This window comes from Carassius auratus, chromosome 46 (assembly GCF_003368295.1).
Source record: "Carassius auratus strain Wakin chromosome 46, ASM336829v1, whole genome shotgun sequence".
NCBI classification, from domain to species: domain Eukaryota; kingdom Metazoa; phylum Chordata; class Actinopteri; order Cypriniformes; family Cyprinidae; genus Carassius; species Carassius auratus.
In genome coordinates this window covers 12217341-12236122 of record NC_039288.1, presented here as the reverse complement: position 1 = coordinate 12236122, position 18782 = coordinate 12217341, and the positions used below count along the sequence as shown (strand labels likewise).

Here is an 18782-nt window from a genome sequence, read left to right as displayed (position 1 = left end):
ATGTTCTAGAAGCAAGTTATTATTTACATTGGGTGGTGGACGGTCTTATAAACATGATGGTATTTACTGTTAGTAAAACCAAAACAACCGACATTTGAAATTCCTTAAACATCCCATTATCACTGCACGCGACACTGAACGAACGCTTTCATTATTAGAATACGCTACGCGTCCTTCGTCACCACACAGCTGACCAATCAAAGCTTTTGTTTATGCGAGCGCTGCGTCGCTGGCGCGTAGAGAAGGTGGGGCTCTGACGCAGTGCTGCTGCTGTGAACATTCACTGCTGGCTGCATGCGCAGAGAATAGACGGAGACACACAAGGAAAGACTACTGCAGTCACCCCTGCCCTCCTTTTATTCTAACTCACTGGATATGTCTTAGATTTTTTTCTCTCATGTGGTATCAAAGGACGCGCTGGCGGAATCGCCAGCCACTCGAACTGGGACTTTTGATGTGCGCGTGCGGTTTTTATTCTGTGGTCTATAGCGCATATTACGAGGATTCGTGAAAGGACGCAGCCCAGCCTTGTTTTCCTGAATGCAATTGAACATATTTTCGGATGAGGATGAAATCGGCATGGTCTAAATGTTGGTTTCATCTGGATTGCTGTGCGGAGAACCCGAATCGATAAAGTAAGTGATAGCAGCACAATGCTGCCTAGTTGATTGATCACTGTGCTCAGTGAGAACAAGAAGGAGGAGCACGGCTTCGATACGATGGCTGAGGAGAATAACCTGAAGACAGCTAAATTATGGAGGGATGCGGCTTTGCGCTCCAGGAAGCTGAGGAGCAATCTGAGACACCTGACTCTCAGCACCAAAAACTGCCAGAAAATTACATTACCCGAGGATATAAAGGAGATCGAGGTCCTCAATCTGGGCAATAACTCTCTTCAGGAGCTTCCAGAGGGATTGGGCTCAACCCTGAATGGGCTTCGCATCCTCATCCTTCGTCGGAACAAGTTTGCAACTGTTCCCACTGCAGTATTTCAACTTAGTAAGCTTGTTGAATTAGATATCAGTCACAACTGCTTGAATCACTTCTCAGAAGATATTGATCTTCTCAAGGGGCTTAAAAAGTTGAGCATCTGTCATAACAAAATCCAGTACCTGCCATCTCAGATTGGGACATTGCAAAGTCTGGAGGAGCTTGACATCAGCTTCAATGAGCTGCATGATTTCCCCAGGTCCTTTTCACAGCTCAGGAAGCTCAGAACGCTCGATGTGGATCATAACAAGCTACAGCGTTTCCCTTCTGAAATACTTGCCCTTCCTGATCTGGAGGAGCTTGACTGCTCTGGGAATAAACTAGAGGGTCTTCCAGGTAACATCATGATGCTCCAATCTATTAAAATCTTGTGGCTCAGCACCACTCGCCTCTCGTTTTTGCCTGAAACATTCTGTGAGCTACAGAATTTGGAGAGCCTGATGCTTGATAATAATTTCCTCACAAGCCTGCCACAATCGTTTGGGAAACTGCAGAAGCTGAAAATGCTCAATCTCTCCTCAAATTGTTTTGAACATTTTCCTCAGGTTATCATCAAACTCACCAGTTTGGAGGAGTTGTACTTAAGCCGGAATAAACTGACGTTCCTCCCTGAGGAGGTAGGACAGCTGTGCAATCTTGCTAATTTGTGGTTGGACAACAATAGCATAACGTTTCTCCCAGACTCTATTGTAGAGTTAGGGAAATTGGAGGAACTGGTTTTACAGGGTAACCAAATCGCCATCCTCCCAGACAATTTCGGAAAACTTGTCAAAGTCAGCATTTGGAAGGTGAAAGATAATCCTCTCATTCAGCCTCCGTATGAAGTGTGCATGAAGGGGATCCCCTACATAGCTGCCTATCAGAAGGAGCTTGCACATTCCCAACCTGCTGTGAAACCCAGGCTTAAACTGGTTTTGATGGGTCAGAGAAATGCAGGGAAAACTACACTCAGGCAGTGCATTGTCAACAAACTGTCAGACGCCAAGATGGCCATTGGATGTAGGGGTATTGACGTGACGAACTGGGTAGCGGATGCAGATCGGAGTCTTACATTCATTGTATATGATTTATCTGGTAAGCAGAACTATGATCTTATCAAACCCTTTTTCCTCTCTCCTGGAGCACTTTATGTTTTGGTGGTCAATCTGAGATTGTACACATCAAAGAGCTTCTACTCCCTTGTTGGCAGTTTCCTTCACTTGCTTAGTGCCAAGGTGCCACATGCAGTTGTGTGCATTGTAGGGACCCACAGTGACTTGTGTGAAGAGGTCGAGGTTGAAGAAAAGTGCCTGGATATTCACAGGCAGATTTCGCTCCAGGAAAAAACAGACACTGAGTGCCTACAAGTGCTTGCCCTGCAGGTTGACGAAGCCCTTGAGCAAGGTTTCGACGTCCGGACTTCTAGCCCCCATGTTCTCTTTTATGGGGTCACAGATAAAAATTTGAGACGTAAAAAGTCTCAGTTGCAATATATGCTCAACAATCGACTACAAATACTGTCTCCCGTGATTTGTGTCAGTTGCTTGGCGGCGCAAAGAAACATCCAGCATTTGAAAGAGAAGCTCATGTCTGTCGCCGATCACAGGGAGATCTTCCCCAATCTTCACAGAGTCCTGCCAAAATCATGGCAGATGCTTGAGGAACTGCATTTTAAGCCGCAGGATTTATGGCTTTCTTGGTGGGATTCGGCTCGGTTGGGCCTTCAGGCTGGGCTAACGGAGGACCGCCTGCAAAGCGCGCTCTCGTACCTAAATGAGAGCGGTAAACTTTTGTACTTCGAAGACAGCATGACATTGAAGGAATACGTCTTCCACAATCTACCCCGGTTTATCGCCATCTTGAATGTGTTTTTTCAGAGAGACCTCGCTGCAATGCTTGAGAAACTACAGGCTGAAGGAGACGATGGAGATAATGGCAGGTCTACACAGATGCACGGTCACGTGGAGGGTTTTCTGTTGCATGGCCTTCTGCCGTCAAATGTGATTCGATTGCTGCTTAAACCCCTGGTACAGACACAGAAGGACTTGCACCTGATCATGGAACTGCTGGAAAAGATGGGCGTCTGCTACTGTGTCAACAAACCTCCAGGCAAGCCGCTTAATGGGGCCACCGTCTGGTATAAGTTTCCCAGTCAGGTCAGCAAAGAGGAGTCCCATCCTGAGGCCTTGGGAAGTAGGGGATCGTCGATCCCTGGTCAGATCTTCTCGGTTGAGCAGCTACAGATTGAATACAGGTTTCCTTTCTTCACCCCTCTTGGACTTTTTGCACGGTATAGCGTGCAAATCAACAGCCATGTGGTGCAGCGGTCCGATAGAAAACATCACATCTTTGCCTATCGGGGTAAAGTGCCTGTGACAGTGAGTTACCGGCCCTCTCTGAGCAGATTGCAGCCTGAGACCCTCTCCATTTCCAGCCATGCATCCTTGCCAAATATCTGGACAGCTTGGCAAGCCATTATTCCCCTAGTGGAAGAGTTAAACGTTCTTCTGCAGGAATGGCCTGGCCTTCACTACTCTCTGCATGTCCTGTGTTCCAAGTGCCTGAAGAGAGGGTCCCCCAATCCCCATTCATTTCCAGGTTAGTGTTCAGCTATGATTGTGCTTGATATGATGCATTGTTCCTAATACAATTTGTCACCACAATTGCTTAATACCACCACATATTTGCATTAATGTTAAAGAATAGTTCACTCAAACATTTAAATTCCAGATCGTTCCAGACTTGTATGACTTCATGTCTTCTGCAGAACACAGATATTTTTTAGATCTTTTTAATAGTATTTGCCCATACAATTAAAGTTAAAAGAGTCAAAAAGACTTTGGACCCCATTCACTTTTATTATATGGGCTCAAAATTCAGATACTTTGTGGCACAAAATGAAGAAATATATACAGATTTAGAATGGCATGAAGATGAGTAAATGATGACAGAATAATTTTTTTTAGAGTGAACTGTCACCTAAACTTAATCTAGTCTGTTCAAAACATCCCATCATCTGATGGAAAACAAGCTGTTAACCAGATACGTTTATTCATTGATTCAACGCTGAAATGCAGTCATAATCTATCAGGCATGTATTTCAGAGCAAATAAAGGCTAGAATTAATTCTGCAGTGATGAATAAAGTCACTATAGAGGCATATGTCTGGGTTTATTTCCAAGTAAAAACTGTACAGTAAAGGATGAATCAGCATGAAATGAAGTAATTTTGGGATGGATCTAGGATAAACAAAGAATGAGCATGGCTGGCCATAACAAGAGAGAGGGGGTGGTCTCACTGGTTTTGAAGCCACACCTAGAGACTCATTAGACTGAGCTGTCAGCTGAGAACACAGGCTCGCACATCCACAGCAGTGGATAGAGTCACCATGGTAACATCAAATGCCTTTCTTCATGGGATGCAGATTAGGTATATTTACTATCCTAAGTTCTGATAAATAAAAGTAAAATGAAAAATAAATAAAAGAGTGATTTTTATACATTCAGAAATATTCTTGGGGGTCTTGTTTTCTGTAGTTTTGGCATGGAGTAGGTGCCATTATTGTATTTTGTCATTTGAGCTGTACACAATTTGGGGTTATGGAGTGTGTGGTTACAAAATATTACATAAAGACGTGTAGGTTTGGTTCACCTTGGTCTTGTTGTCTTTAGACTTTATTTATGAAGAGTTCACACCTCTTAAGTTTCTAAAAGTGTAAAATGTTGGCGTGAATTCTTTCTGGCAGACTACATAGTTATTCTGAGCTTTAAGGAGCTCGGTGAGTGATATTTCTGTACTGTGTAATTTGTTGTTTTTATATCAGCTGTTAAAACAGGCACATCATGAGTGTTATTTTTAAGATTAAGTGGTGTTGGCTTATGTTAGAGACATACCTCAGTGAAAACACCATGCCCATTTTCGCCAAATAACAGTCAAAGACAGCATTTCCTCAAGCTAATGTAATGAAGCCCAGTTTAATATGTTATAACATTCCCATAGTTTCACACCTGAAAGGAAAACATGCTTTATTATGATGCAAAGTACAATGACTCCATAAAATATGTAGTCACTCAAAGTGTCTGAATGTCATTGCATTAAATAAAAGTCTAACCAATGAAAGTTAATAGTGCTAAAACTTTTCTCAGAACTAATTTTAGTATTTTTATTTTTTACATTTTGAAACTATTTCTGATTACCTTTACTTTGACCTTTTTAAATTTGATCAGTATTTCTAATAGTTTGATCATTGAAAAACAATTATTTATGTGAAACGTTTGTGCACTATATTTCTTTATAATAAATGCTACTTTTTTAAAATTATTATTATATAATGCAAAGACAGTTTTTAAGTGTACTTAAATGTCCAAATATGTTTTGGGCCCATCGTTTTTAAAATGGTCAGGTTCTATGTCGTTTGTGCATATATTGTGCATATTCTCAAAGTTATGATTTAATGTTTCTAATTATGCATATATAACATATTTTTATGTAATTCTTGGCATTCTTCTCCTTAAAGTCTTTGTTATGCAACATATTAATGTTTTCCTGGAAATCCTGTAGAATAGGCCAGATGCTACAGCTCTGTAGATTTACAGTAATGTTTTAATCTTCTAATGAAATAATTATATTTGAATGATGTTTAAATAGCTGGTCAGGATGTTCTCTTAGGCTTGACATGGTTCCTGAAGTCACATGATGAGACAGGTCCAGGTGGGGCACTTTCGGACTCACAATAGTTCTTAACAGGAGCTCACAAGATGTAAGGGCCCTGTGCCATGGTAAAGACCTGTTTGGCCTGCTTAATGAGTGCATTAGCTTTTAAGAACCCATTGTTATTGAAGGCTAGATTAGTTGAGCTCATTAATGTTAATAGATATAGATTGAAAGCTGTATTTGTGGTAGGGATGCCAATCTGTTTCTTCGTGTTACCATATACAGGTTTCTTGGCTGGTAAAAACAGAACAACATGTTCAAGGTTTTTTGATCCTACCAAATGTGAAGGCATGATATTTTTGGCTCACTTGCATGATGATTTAGAGATGACTCTCCACTCTCTGATAGACTAAGCATAGTGTAATGGTCACAGGCCGTTCTCCTTTACTTCACAGAGTTCAGAGACCCAAAACCACTTTCTTTTTGGATTTATCCTGATCCGATAGCAGATCAAAGTATTTTCATTGAATTTTCTTTACATCCCTACATTTATTGCAATTCTGCATCTTGTTTGTACCTTAATTCAATTTAAATTAAGGACCTTTACTGGAATTGAAAATGCTTTCTATTGTGTCAGGGCTTGTTTGGGTGTTCAAGTCAAATTGTTTTACATCTCAAACAATAGTCTTTGAAAGAAAAGCGTGATGTGAACTTCTTGATTTGTAGATACACCTGTTCTTTTACCTCCTTTTCTCCTTACTTGGTGAAGCAGAAGTTTACACACTTGGATTCAAGTATTAATATGACAACCTTTTTTGATTACTAAGTCTTTGTTAATGCAGGCAGTTTTCTGACATAGCAGATTTGTCCTTCACATCCTTTTAAGAGCAAAGAATTGAATTAAAGTAAATTACTTTTGACATGACAGTTGGCTTGCATGGCCTGAGATATATATATATATATATATATATATATATATATATATATATATATATATATATATATGGCATCTTCAGACAGCGCTTGAAAAAAAAGGTAAAACTGGCATAACCTGTTTGTCTGTGAACTCAAATTGATGTGATTATGTACAGTCGCTTCTCTGACCTGTTTAGAAACTGAGCCAACTGATGTTTAGTCTTTTGGCTCTTGGACTGGATGTTAGAAATAAGAGACCTATGGTTGCTCCCTGAGCTAAAGCCTAAAAGCTGGCCGAAGCACCTGCACTGTCAGCACACTGTACTTAAGTCACAAAAGTTGCCTTTATCAGCTGCCATTGACCGTACATATGTTGTTGATGGTGGAGTGTGTCACTGTGGTGCCAGAAAGTATCCATGTCAGCAGTCACGACGGCCTGTCTTTTAAGCAGCTTTTCTTAGCAAAAGCCCTGGCCAACACCTTTTTGAGTGACCTCATCTTGATGTGAACCTTGCTGTTATTTTGAGATATTTTAGATGCCACGTGACAGACTAGTGATGGCAGTTCAGTACAGAGCAGTTTAAATAAAAAGTTTGAATGATATTACAACATCAGAGTTTGAGTTATGAAGTTATAGGCTCACTCTCCCAGATATGGTGTTTGATGGTTTGAACAAGATGTTTGATGTTTCTAGGGCTGCATAGATATTACAATTCTGCTTAATACAATGATCATTTAATAGTAATAGTACTATTTAATAGTAATACATGTTATTTTGATAATAAAATAACATTTATAACATAACTTTAAAAAGCCAAATATTAATATTTTAATAACATTTATTTATAATAAATGACATACTAAGTTATCTAAATGAATCAAAGTAAAGCGTTCGAGTCAAATGCTACATGAGAATTTAGACATCACTACATTATAATGAACAATATGAATGTCAATTTATAGTTTCTATATGGTTGGGTTTCTTCCCCCTTACATTAGTTCTCTGCGTTTAGCCTTTCATGATGTAGTGTGCTGAAATGCTTTCCCTTTCTCTTTGGGTACGCACGGTCAGTCCTTTCAGAGATGATCTCCTTAATGGATTTGACAGGATTACCTCATAAGTGAAAGGGAACCTCAAGGACTGGCAATTAAGTCAAGGCAGAGTTGGTTAAGTAATCTAGTAAACTAATTGTCATGTAGTCATGAGTAAGTTCATATGGCATGATATCATAAGGAAATCAGATTTTTATGAAACTACCCTCAGGATGAGAGCCGTTCCCAGATGACTTATGAAAGTGATTTAGCTCAGAGGGGTAACAATGAACATAACAGAACCTGTACCAAGATAAAACATTATGTATGCCATAAATATCTCAAGATGAGACATAATTTATGAGATGTATGCATTATGATCCGGATGTTGTGGTTGGATTGTTTACGGCGTATTCAGTCGGAGTCAACAGGAGGTTTTGGGTGTTTGCAAGTAGTTCTGATATGTAAAAACCTGCTTCCCTCTGTTCTTGCACTGGACCTCCGGAAATTCTGCCTGTGAAAACATTCCGCTGTCGGAGTTCTGGGAAATGATGCTGATTTTGAGATTCAGTAATGGTCAGCTGCCGCGTCTTTCTTTGGGTTTCCTTGATTTGTATCTGCTCTCACGATGACTTTGGCTGGATCACGAAGGCAGTTTTATCTCTTTCCATTGAGATCATCGCCAAATTCTGAAAGTTTAGAGCAGGGAAATGAAGCACTGTCTGTAAAATATATCATATTTAAAGCATGTTTTATTGATGGTTTGACAACTTTTTATTGTTTTAAATGCTCAATGTTTTATTCCTTGTATTTAGGTCAAAGCAGGCTGGAAAGATAGCTATCATATCAAAAGTGGAACAGGAATCCTGAGGGTGGTTTTGCAATAGTGGATTGGCTCAGATTTCAGTCTCAAGTGAGAGTGAAAGTGTTACGTCTCTAATTCTGGGATTCTGTGCAGCTAGTGATTTCAAATGCCTGTGTTTCATGGCGGTATTACTGTAATTAGTTTAGAATCACGGGTTACGACAATCTCGGGCTGCCATTCTGGCTCAAGAAGAGCCTGTAAGGTGTTTGTTTGACCTCCATCTGTATGATTTCATGTTTGTTTAGCATGTTTCAGGCTGAAACCCTGTATTCCCAAGCACCGGAACAATCTGATGCTGTCAATCCTGTTATGTCACTGCGTTCGCTCGAGGTCAACATCGTAAGCCTGCAGAATTATTCATGTTACCTGTGCAGGGCTGGATGAGTAGAAGGGTTTGTAATGCATGTGCCTTCTCTTTTAATGTTGTCATCACATGGGTCGCATCAGCAGATTCATCTACGTCAGACATCAGGGGTTGAGTTGATAGAAATTATACCCTCACTCCGGTGACTTTTCAGGACATTTCAGGGCTCAGAATATTGTGAAAAGCCTGATTTTATGCAGATTCTAAGCCTTCTTCTTGGATAATTGAATTGTTAATAATCATAAAAAACGTTATATCCATGACATAGTTCAGTGTGCATCTAATAAACCAAGCCAGTCAAGAAAAGTATCATTACTGTTAGAGATAAAAAGTACATTAGAGAATATTTTGTACTATACGTTATATTTTGTTCTTCTTTATCAGTATTTAAATGTGCATTTTAATTTAGCCTGTTTTTAACATTTATTTTACTTTTGTCAACACCTGACACTCGCTTGAAGTGTTTATTGATTTATTATAATTTTGTGATTGCTGAATTCACTTGTAGCATTTAAAACAACTGATTTTAGTGTTTTGTTATTTTATTTGTTTGGACAAAATAGTATTAAAAATTTAATATGTAGTCATTTACAACATTTGATTTTAGTATTTAAGTGTTTTTTTGTTATTATTTAATTTTTTTTTTTTAAATACATGTAATTTTAATACTGTCCATTTAAATATTTAGATATCAGCCATAAAATGAAAACTAATTATAATCTTATAAGAATTTAAGTGCCCCATAATGCCATTTTTAAGGTTCCTATTATTGTTTTGGGAGTCTCCTACAATAGATTTACATGCATGCACGGCCAAAAAAATGCTTTTGTTTTCACAAAATCTGCATTTATTATCACCTCATTTTCCAATGATTCGTTCTAAGATTCAGTCTCTCTAAACCCCTCATTTCCGTGAGCCCACTCTGCTCTGATTGGTCAGATGGCCCGATCTGTTGTGATTGGTCTACCACATACAGCACGTGTTGGAAACCAAAATGTAAACATCTATTATTTATCATACTTACAGGTTGGGTTCAGTGGAGCCATATTTAGATATTTACATTTCTTTTAGCCTCAGGATATTTTAGCCCTGATCCTATCTCTGCCTTTTTAGATTCTATTCTGCATCAGTTGAAATAGCACCGCTACCTGCATAGTTCACCAGAAAATATACCTTCTAACAGCATTTATTGTGACTCCTGTCTTATTTATTTGTGCAATTATGCGTAGCTGTAAAACATTGGTTAGTTTCTCATGTGGTATTAATGTAGCACGCTTCATTTGTTGATTGCATAACTGCTGCACTGCCAGCTGCAGCGTGTTGTAAGTGGACAGATTTGTCCATATAGATGAAGTCCTCCAGCCGTGACATTTGGCAGTAAAAACAGTGTCAACTTACTCCAAAGGGAGACATGCTGCTATTCCTGGTAGCCAGTGTTTGAGGCTGTTCTGTGGCCAAGAAAGGTCTTGTGCGAATTGAGAATTTCAGTTAGAACAAGCATAACATTCTCATACTTGACTTGTAGGATGCAGGAAACCAGGGTGCTCATACAACGTAAATGTTTATGTCTGCATGGGTGGAATAATTGATGCAGTGTTTATAAATATTTCTAATCATTTTGCATCACTGAGAACTGGGTTAAATCTGAACCCAGCGGGAGTGCAGATCTGCTTCACTCTTGAATGTGTTAAGCATGGAGAATTACTAATGCACTGTGAAGTTAACCTGGGACAAATGGAAGATTTGCCTTAAAAAGTAAATGAATAAATAAAATACACTTTAACAGTATTGGCTGTGATATGTACATTTCAGTGTATTTCCATTTGTTCACAAAGCGTCCTCCTCCTCATTGCGACTGTTGAATGTTGAGAGCTCTGGTTCTCTCGTTGGGGGCTTCCTGCATCTCAGAAATCAATACAAACTCAACTGAGCATGATTAGCATAATGTGTCAGCCAAAGCTAGCACATATTGATAATCACGTTTGTGGATGGCCATAATGCATGTTGGAAGTGATCTTATTACGGACCAGATGTGAGCATCCGTTTCGAGCCAGTCAGATGGCAGATCAGGCTTAAAGCATCTGGAATGGGATAAAAAAGACATCAGAAACAGGTTTGTGTTTGAAGGAGAGAATGAATTGTGTTCAAGAAATGTTTCCATATTCCTAAGTTTGCGCTCGGATCTTTGAACAGCCATTTGTGTGGTTATAATCAGATTTTAGTAGTGTTACTGAGAGAGAGATTGATATGGATTTGTCGTTATTCCTTCCTCAGGTTTACCCTTGTTGTCTGCAATGAATGAAGTTTGATGGTGCTTATTTTGAGTCATTTTCCATTTCCAGTAATGATTTGTCTCCCATGTCAGTCCTTTCGTTGTTATGCCTCTGTCTCACTATGGAGTCTTATATTTTAGAAATCCTGTGAAAATTACCCAGAGGAGTTAGCAACTCTCTGGTCTTAGTTTCAGCACAATTTATTTTCCGATTTTGCTAATTAATGTGATACATATTCATAAATAATGGTATTTTTACACTGTGGTAAAGGGATAGTCATCGTTAACTCACCCTTCTGTCATCCAAAACCCATATGAATTTTTTTTATTTTTTTTTATTTTTTACATGGAACACAGAGGGACAAAGTCAGTGTGTTGAATCATTCAGAGTGGAAAAGATCCAGTTTAAAATAAAAAAGTTGTTTACTAATCAGATATCACTTCTCCTGTTGTGAACTCTTTTTGTGTTTGAAATGACTTGAAGTTAAGTAGATTTTTTAGTGTAAGTTAGAAATCTCTAACTCGGAGTGCTCCACTCCTTAGTTAATGATTGTGTCTATTTGGCTACTTTGCTGATTCACCTGCTGACTTTAATACATCACTGTCGATCTTCTTAGAGATATTTATTTCATTCTTCCTGACTGAGCAGACCTTTGACTTCAGGGCTTTTCAGCGACAAATTTCTTAGGAACTGAACATATGTTTAAATGAGATTCTCTTTTAACATCAGCCATTTGGCTTTTTTAGCAGAGCAGACAGCTGTGTGGAAATCTCATCAGGACACACAGCACTGACCGAGACATCTCAATCCAGACGAATGTTAAGCTCTGGCCACATGCTAGTCAATGCATGGACGTGTGACACATTTGTTTACATCTCTGTTTATTGTTATACTCTGTTACTGTAGTACAGACGTATTGTTTGGTTGGATGCGGAGGGGTAGGGAAGATTCACTTTTACTGACTCTGTATCTAGTCGTTGTCTTTTTTTGAGCCCAAATGAAAATTAGGCAGATTTTTAATTGTATTTATTTATTTATAAGCCGTTGGCCTTAAGTGGCTGCTCAGGTCTCACCCTGCTGTTTCAGCATATTGTCAGTATTCCCTTGTCTTAAAACCCTGTGAGCATTTTTAGGCATCAAACATAGGTTAAGAAATTCACAAATAGTCACAGTGCGGTTTTGTTGTGAATGATTCAATAAATCAAGCTGAACTTCTGCTTGACAAGCGCTGTGTCAGCTACACGCTGTTCATTCCGGAGGCAGTTTATTTTGGCAGTACCTTAATGAATCCACATCTTCTGGACACTCAGGAAAAAGACGAAGCATTCCAGGATGTCTTTGACCCAGATTTTGGACTTCACAAAGGGCTGCAGAGCGAGTCACAGCATGAATGCATTAAAGATAAAACAGCTTTGGAAAATACAGGGCCCTGACCAATTTGGTGCCCTAGGCAAGATTTTAGCTAGTACCTCTTGTACATCCAAATCCACAACCAATCATTCACTGAAACAAATGACATGAAATAAATAAGATGGGTGCACAAAAAATAAACTGACATTAACTCAGCTAGCATTTTAAATTAGAGAACTTTATCGCCCAAACGCAGATTTAATATTAACATTTAAATCTTAATTTCTTAATTTCAAAACAATCATATATTTAGGGATGCACTGATCTTAACTTTTCATGGCAGAATCCAAAACTGATTTTTAATGTATTTTATTTAAGGCAAAAGACAAGAACGAATGAAACATGACATGGAGAATATGGTTAGTTGTTTTATTAGCCTATATTTTGATCTAAATTAGTCTGTATAATTTCAAAACCTGAAGCAAAAAAACAGAATTGTCTGACTTTAGCTTTGTGAATTTAGGCTACATAAAACATACCAAGCGGCAGATGGGCTGCAAGAAAATGCAAATTCACTCTCTGTCAGCAGGTGGAACTTAAAGAACAGCAGTGATGCATTGTTTTTTTTTTTTTTTATTACCGCTGTAAACACTAAATGCATTTATACAGAGGCAAGATGAAAGGAAAATGCCAATCTAAATTGTTTCTTAAGACAGTCCGTTCCCCTCAGGGATACATTCCTACTTTGCGCATTGTGAACAGCGAGCTTGCTCTGCCTGCTAATGTATTTTCTCCTCTTTGCGTCTTTAACACCATTTACAGACTCTGAAATAAAACAAAAAACCGTCTGGTTCCGATCTATGGTCGATCGTTGCATCTCTGCTCAAATTCAAATATTAAACTGCTTTTATTTTGCCTGCAAATAAATAAATGCACTGCTTGTTTCAGAATGTCATGAGCTGTACACGAACACATTGAAAACTGCAGCACATAGGCTTTGTTATTTAATTAAATTGCAACCTTTGCGATATGACTATGGCATTAAGCCATAATATCATACTAATTATATTTCGATATAGAGTGCACTCCTAATTATATTTCCTTTGCGATATGACTATGGCATTAAGCCATAATATCATACTAATTATATTTCAATATATAGTGCACTCCTAATTAAAATAATATTATTTAAAAAATAGCCCCCAGCATTTGCCTATTTCGCCTATTCGACGGAATTCAAAATGATTTTAAACCGTTAAAATCAACATTTAACAAATTCTCAAAATTAGTTCTCATTTTCTTAACGCTATTCATTATTATGTTGTAATGCCCACGTTGCTCATAGTTATTTGATTTTATTGTTTTATTTGTAACGTATTTAGACAACATATTATAGAAGTATCCATCTATCGGTTATCTGCCATAACATAAAAATAAACATATCAGCTTATGATACCGACCAGATCTTGCATAAATTATTAAACAAATTCATTTTAATTTAGCAAAAGAGGCTTTACGGTCATAATAAAAGCAGATACTCTATATTTACAGATTTCCCATTGTCAGTGTGTCATATTTAGTTATTGAGAGTTAGTGGTAGTGTATGGCCGACTGTTAATAGGAAATTCTGAGCACAGAACACAAAAGATGAAGAATGTGCCATTGGAATGCAAGACCTTGAGAAAGCGCAATAGACTGTAGGAGTGAAGGCAAAGCTAGACTGTAGCAACAGTGGGATTGGTTATGGCGATGTGTCTCATTGTTTCAATCTCTTTGCTGCTTCCGGTCCCAGCGAGTACAGGATGTTTAAACTACAGTGTGCCCTTGTGGAAAGGGTTTTTATAGATTGAGAGTTTCTAGATTTATTGTGTATGTAACTAATTCTCTCTTGGTTCAAGTTTATGTCCTTGCTGCCTCCAGGCGCAGCACAGGTTTACCTCGCAGTGATGACTATGTGAATTGTGTGTAACTGGATTAGGCTTCCAATTCATTAGTGAAAGGCCTTGGCCTTTCTCAAGGTGTTGGGTGGCAGTGTTTCACCTGTTATTGTTAATGCAAGAGCAAAGTTGAGTGTTTGTATTGATAGCTGACAATAGAGGACATCTCAGTAGAGATGCCTTATAAGGAAAGGGTTACTTCTCAATATACTTACAAATGTTAGGTTTTGAACTAAACGCTGTGTTTGTTTGCTACACTTCTCTCTCAAGCAGTGAAAGTACAACCAGTCCATTCACTGTCATTCTCATGTACCCTGGCTCTCATTAATAATTAATAATCATGGACTGAAGAAAGTCATCTGACCTGATCTTGACAGCAACACTGTCACCCCGGATGTTTGGAGTTTAAAATTCCCTCAAGCCTGCAAAGTTGTTTCTCAGACCTCAAGTAGCTAAGCATATATATGACCTGTAAACCATGTTTAGAAAGTGTCAAGGCTCTGAGTGTAATCTAATTCGTCATGCGGGTAGAGGGAACCTTTATTTCACCTTAGGTGAGCCCCTACAGTTCTATTTTTTTTCTTTCATAAAAAAAAGAAAAAAAAAGTTTTTTCCCCCATAAACCTGCAAGCAGTTCTTGCTTCCTCTGTATTGTTGTACAGTGGTATTAATTTTAAGCTTTTGCTGGGAAGTGCAGTTTGCCTTTTAAAGACCTGATAATGCACCTCAGAGTGCACGAACAAAAAAACTGGCAGAGGAACAGACAGGCCTGAGTGCAAAAACGCCCCTGGAAATGTTATTCAGGGCAAAAGTTAAGAAAGATGGACTATGCACTATGACCCAGACTAGAGGAGGATCAAGTAATGGTGAATGAATCAGCAAGAAATAAGAGTGAGTGACCTTTATTCTGTATGATTCCTGTAAAGGAACCGACTCATTTCCCAATCTCTGTCTACATGGAGAATCAGCAGAATTTTCATAATCACTGTGTGCTGTTTGCGTATCTCACATAACTCTGGTTTCTAACTGATTAGCCGTGCTTTGGCCTTCATCTTTCATTAATAGACACTAAGTTCAGTCTAGAGGAATTCCTTCTTTATTTAGAACAAAGGAGAGCAGAAAATCAATAGGGCTAATCATGGCATAATTTGATTCCCTTCTGGTGATGGAGACGTTTTCCTGAGGAAAAAAGAGCCTTGAAGAAAAACTATATTCTTTAGCATGCCAGCCTGTGGTGGTTTATTGTTTATTGAAACCAGATCACACCTGATGTAAACAGGTAAAGTAAGTTGAAAAAGTAACTCCGATATTTGCTGAGTGGAATCTTTCATTACAGGTCTCCATTTATAGACATGGACAGCTCTCTCCTGTCAATTCGGGCTGCTTAGGCTGGTCTTAACACTCTTGTTTTCGTGCCATAGATGTTAAGAGGCTTTATCACCGTTAGGTTTTGCGTCTTGAAGATGAACTGTCATCATAATCCACTTCATAAAGCCATACAGATGCTCTTCTGTAGTATTGGGGGAACTGATACTGGTTCTTCAGAGGATCAATGGGTTTTAAATGGTAAATTAAGTATGCGTTAATATCTTCAGGCTTTATTGTAAGCTGTTGTGTTTTTGTGAGGTGATTTATTGGCCACAGCAAGCGTTCTTGCACATTCCCAGATAAAAGCTTGTTAAACAGCGCCACCTTGTGATAGATTTGTAAAGGTGCTCCTATAAAACATCCTTTAAGATGAGAATGTTAAATAATTTGGATATAAATGGAAAAATAATATTGATATGAGGATGGAAATAATAATAAAAAATAAATGTATTCTGTCATTGCCCATAGCTTTAAGCTTGAAATCAGGATTAGGCATTAAATAATGTCTTCAGAATCATTCATACGTGTGAAGACCGACTGAAAATGTAAATAGTTATAACCTGACAATGTTAGGTGTTTAATTCAGTAAATGTAATGCAGAGCCGTGTAATGAAGTGATTCTGTAATTTTAAATCTTAAAAAGTAATTTTGGTGCTTTCAATTATTTTAATTCTGGAGCCCAAAATCTTCTGTGAAATGTTATATTGTGTAAACTTCAAAACAGTTGTATCTTTTTGTTGACATTTCTAGGTGAGCTGTTAAGCCAGCCCCGACCTGAGGGACTTACTGAGATCATCTGCCCCAAGAATGGCTCGGAGCGGGTCAACGTGGCACTAGTTTACCCTCCAACCCCGACTCTGGTCAGCCCCGGTCATAAATGACATTGACTTCATCTGCACTTACCTGCCTGTGAATGTCTTTTGCCTATATCTTAGATCGCACATATACACACAAACATGTAAATGTGTGTATTTGTGTGTGCAAAGCGTGCACACGCTTTCTTTTCTGGATACCTGACAAGTGCAAAGAAGGTTCATAATGGAGCTTGCCATTGGGAGGACATCATATCAGGACGTGCATACAGGTAATATTTAAAGCTACATGTAATCTGATGGATCATATTTCAGATCTCCAGCTTTTTTTCTCATTTCAGTCGTGTTCTCTTTTTTCAGGTGTTCAGCTCCGACTGCCAACACACGAACTGAAGTATTTGTAACTGTTGCACTGACATACTGTTTTTGTCTATGTACACCTAAAGCTTTTTCAGTCACCCTGAGCCTTCCTCGACACTTTAAGCCTTTCAACATGAGATCAGCTGTTCCTCTGCAAGTTCTTGGAAGTTTCCATTTGATGCATCTCTTGGACTGAAACTACACCTTGTGCTGCTGGGTGTCAAGTGGTTAAAGGGATACTCCACCCTAAAATGAAAATGTTGTCATTAATCACTTACCCCCATGTCGTTTCAAACCCATAAAAGCTTTGTTTGTCTTCGGAACACAATTTAAGATATTTTGGATGAAAACCGGGAGGCTTGTGACTAGGAAATTACACTGTCAAGGTCCAGGAAAGTATGAAAAACGTTGTCAGAATAGTCCATCTGCCATCAGTGGTTCAACCGTTATTTTATAAAGTGACGAAAATACTTTCTGTATGCGAATAAAACAAAAATAATGACTTTTATTCAACAATTGTTCTCCTCTGTGTCATCCACATCAGCGTAGTGCCAGTTTGCAAAAAGTATTGTCGTCGTTTCATAACATTTACCGCTGATGGAAGATGCTTTACAAACTTTTCTGGACCTTGACAGTGTATTCTACTTGGCAGACTAGTTTTCATCCAAAATATCTTAAAATGTGTTCAGAAGACGAACAAAGCTTTTACGGGTTTGGAACGACATAGTGGTAAGTGATTAATGACAAAAATTTCATTTTGGGGAGGAGTATCCCTTTAAGGTGACAGAAAATCGAAGCGAAAGGACACTGTTTCCCCTCAGATAAAAGACAGAATTGGTTGAGCGAGGTTAGATGTTAGATTGATGCTTTTCAGTGATATTGTAGCTACTTTAAATGCATGCCTCTAAAATTCAAAAAGGATTACAAAATGACATACATGGATAAATGCACTAGCCCAAGCATCTTGAAAGGTTTAGTCATATCAAACATGAAAGGATGGAGCTGTTGGGCATAATTCTTTTATATTGACATTTCAATTGATTTTTGTGAAACATGCAGCCAAAGATATAAAAATGTTTCACTGAGCCACTGACACAAACTTGCATCCATCCATCCATCCATCCATCCACCCACCGACCCATTCACCCATCCATCCGTCCACCCACCCATCCATCCATCCACCCGTCCACCCATCCATCCGTCCATCCGTCCACCCATCCCTCCGTCCACCCATCCATCCGTCCATCCGTCCACCCATCCCTCCATCCACCCGTCCACCCACCCATCCATCCTTCCATCCATCCATCCAGCCACCCACCCACCCACCCACCCACCATCCATCTGTCCACCCCTCCATCCACCCGTCCACCCACCCATCCATCCATCCATCCACCCATTAAAACACCCACCCACCATCCATCCATCCATCATCCATCTGTCCACCCACCCACCCATCCATCCATCCCTCCCTCCATCCACCCGTCCACCCACCCATCCATCCATCCACACACCCAACCACCATCCATCCAACCATCCATCCACCCATCCATCCATTTACCAATCCATCCATCCACACATTCACCCACCCATCCATCCACCCACCCATCCATCCTCCATCCATCCATCTTTTTTCATTCTTTCATTCATGAAAGGCATATTTTTATACCCACATACACTTGTGCTTATACAGATAATCATACACCATAGCACGAGGGATATTATTTTAAGCACATAAATACAAATATCAGTTATCAGACATATTGTCACATTGTTTCTTGCACATGATCAAACTTTCCTATAAGATGCAGTTTTGGATACATGCAAGCAGAAATATTGATGTACAGTCACGGATGTACAGAAATGGTACAAGTACAATAATTCAGC

The 18782-nt window shown here is 39.0% G+C and overlaps 1 protein-coding gene across 1 annotated transcript; it reads left to right on the top strand.

The window, feature by feature from the left end:
- The first annotated feature begins 62 nt into the window (after positions 1 to 62).
- LOC113064212 (malignant fibrous histiocytoma-amplified sequence 1 homolog) lies at positions 63 to 18103 on the top strand. The gene is made up of 3 exons (XM_026234851.1): positions 63 to 3567; positions 16477 to 16810; positions 16899 to 18103. Exons 1-2 carry the CDS (start codon positions 720 to 722, stop codon positions 16605 to 16607), a joined length of 2979 nt encoding a protein of 992 aa, XP_026090636.1. The 5' UTR covers positions 63 to 719; the 3' UTR covers positions 16608 to 16810; positions 16899 to 18103.
- Positions 18104 to 18782: the final 679 nt, after the last annotated feature.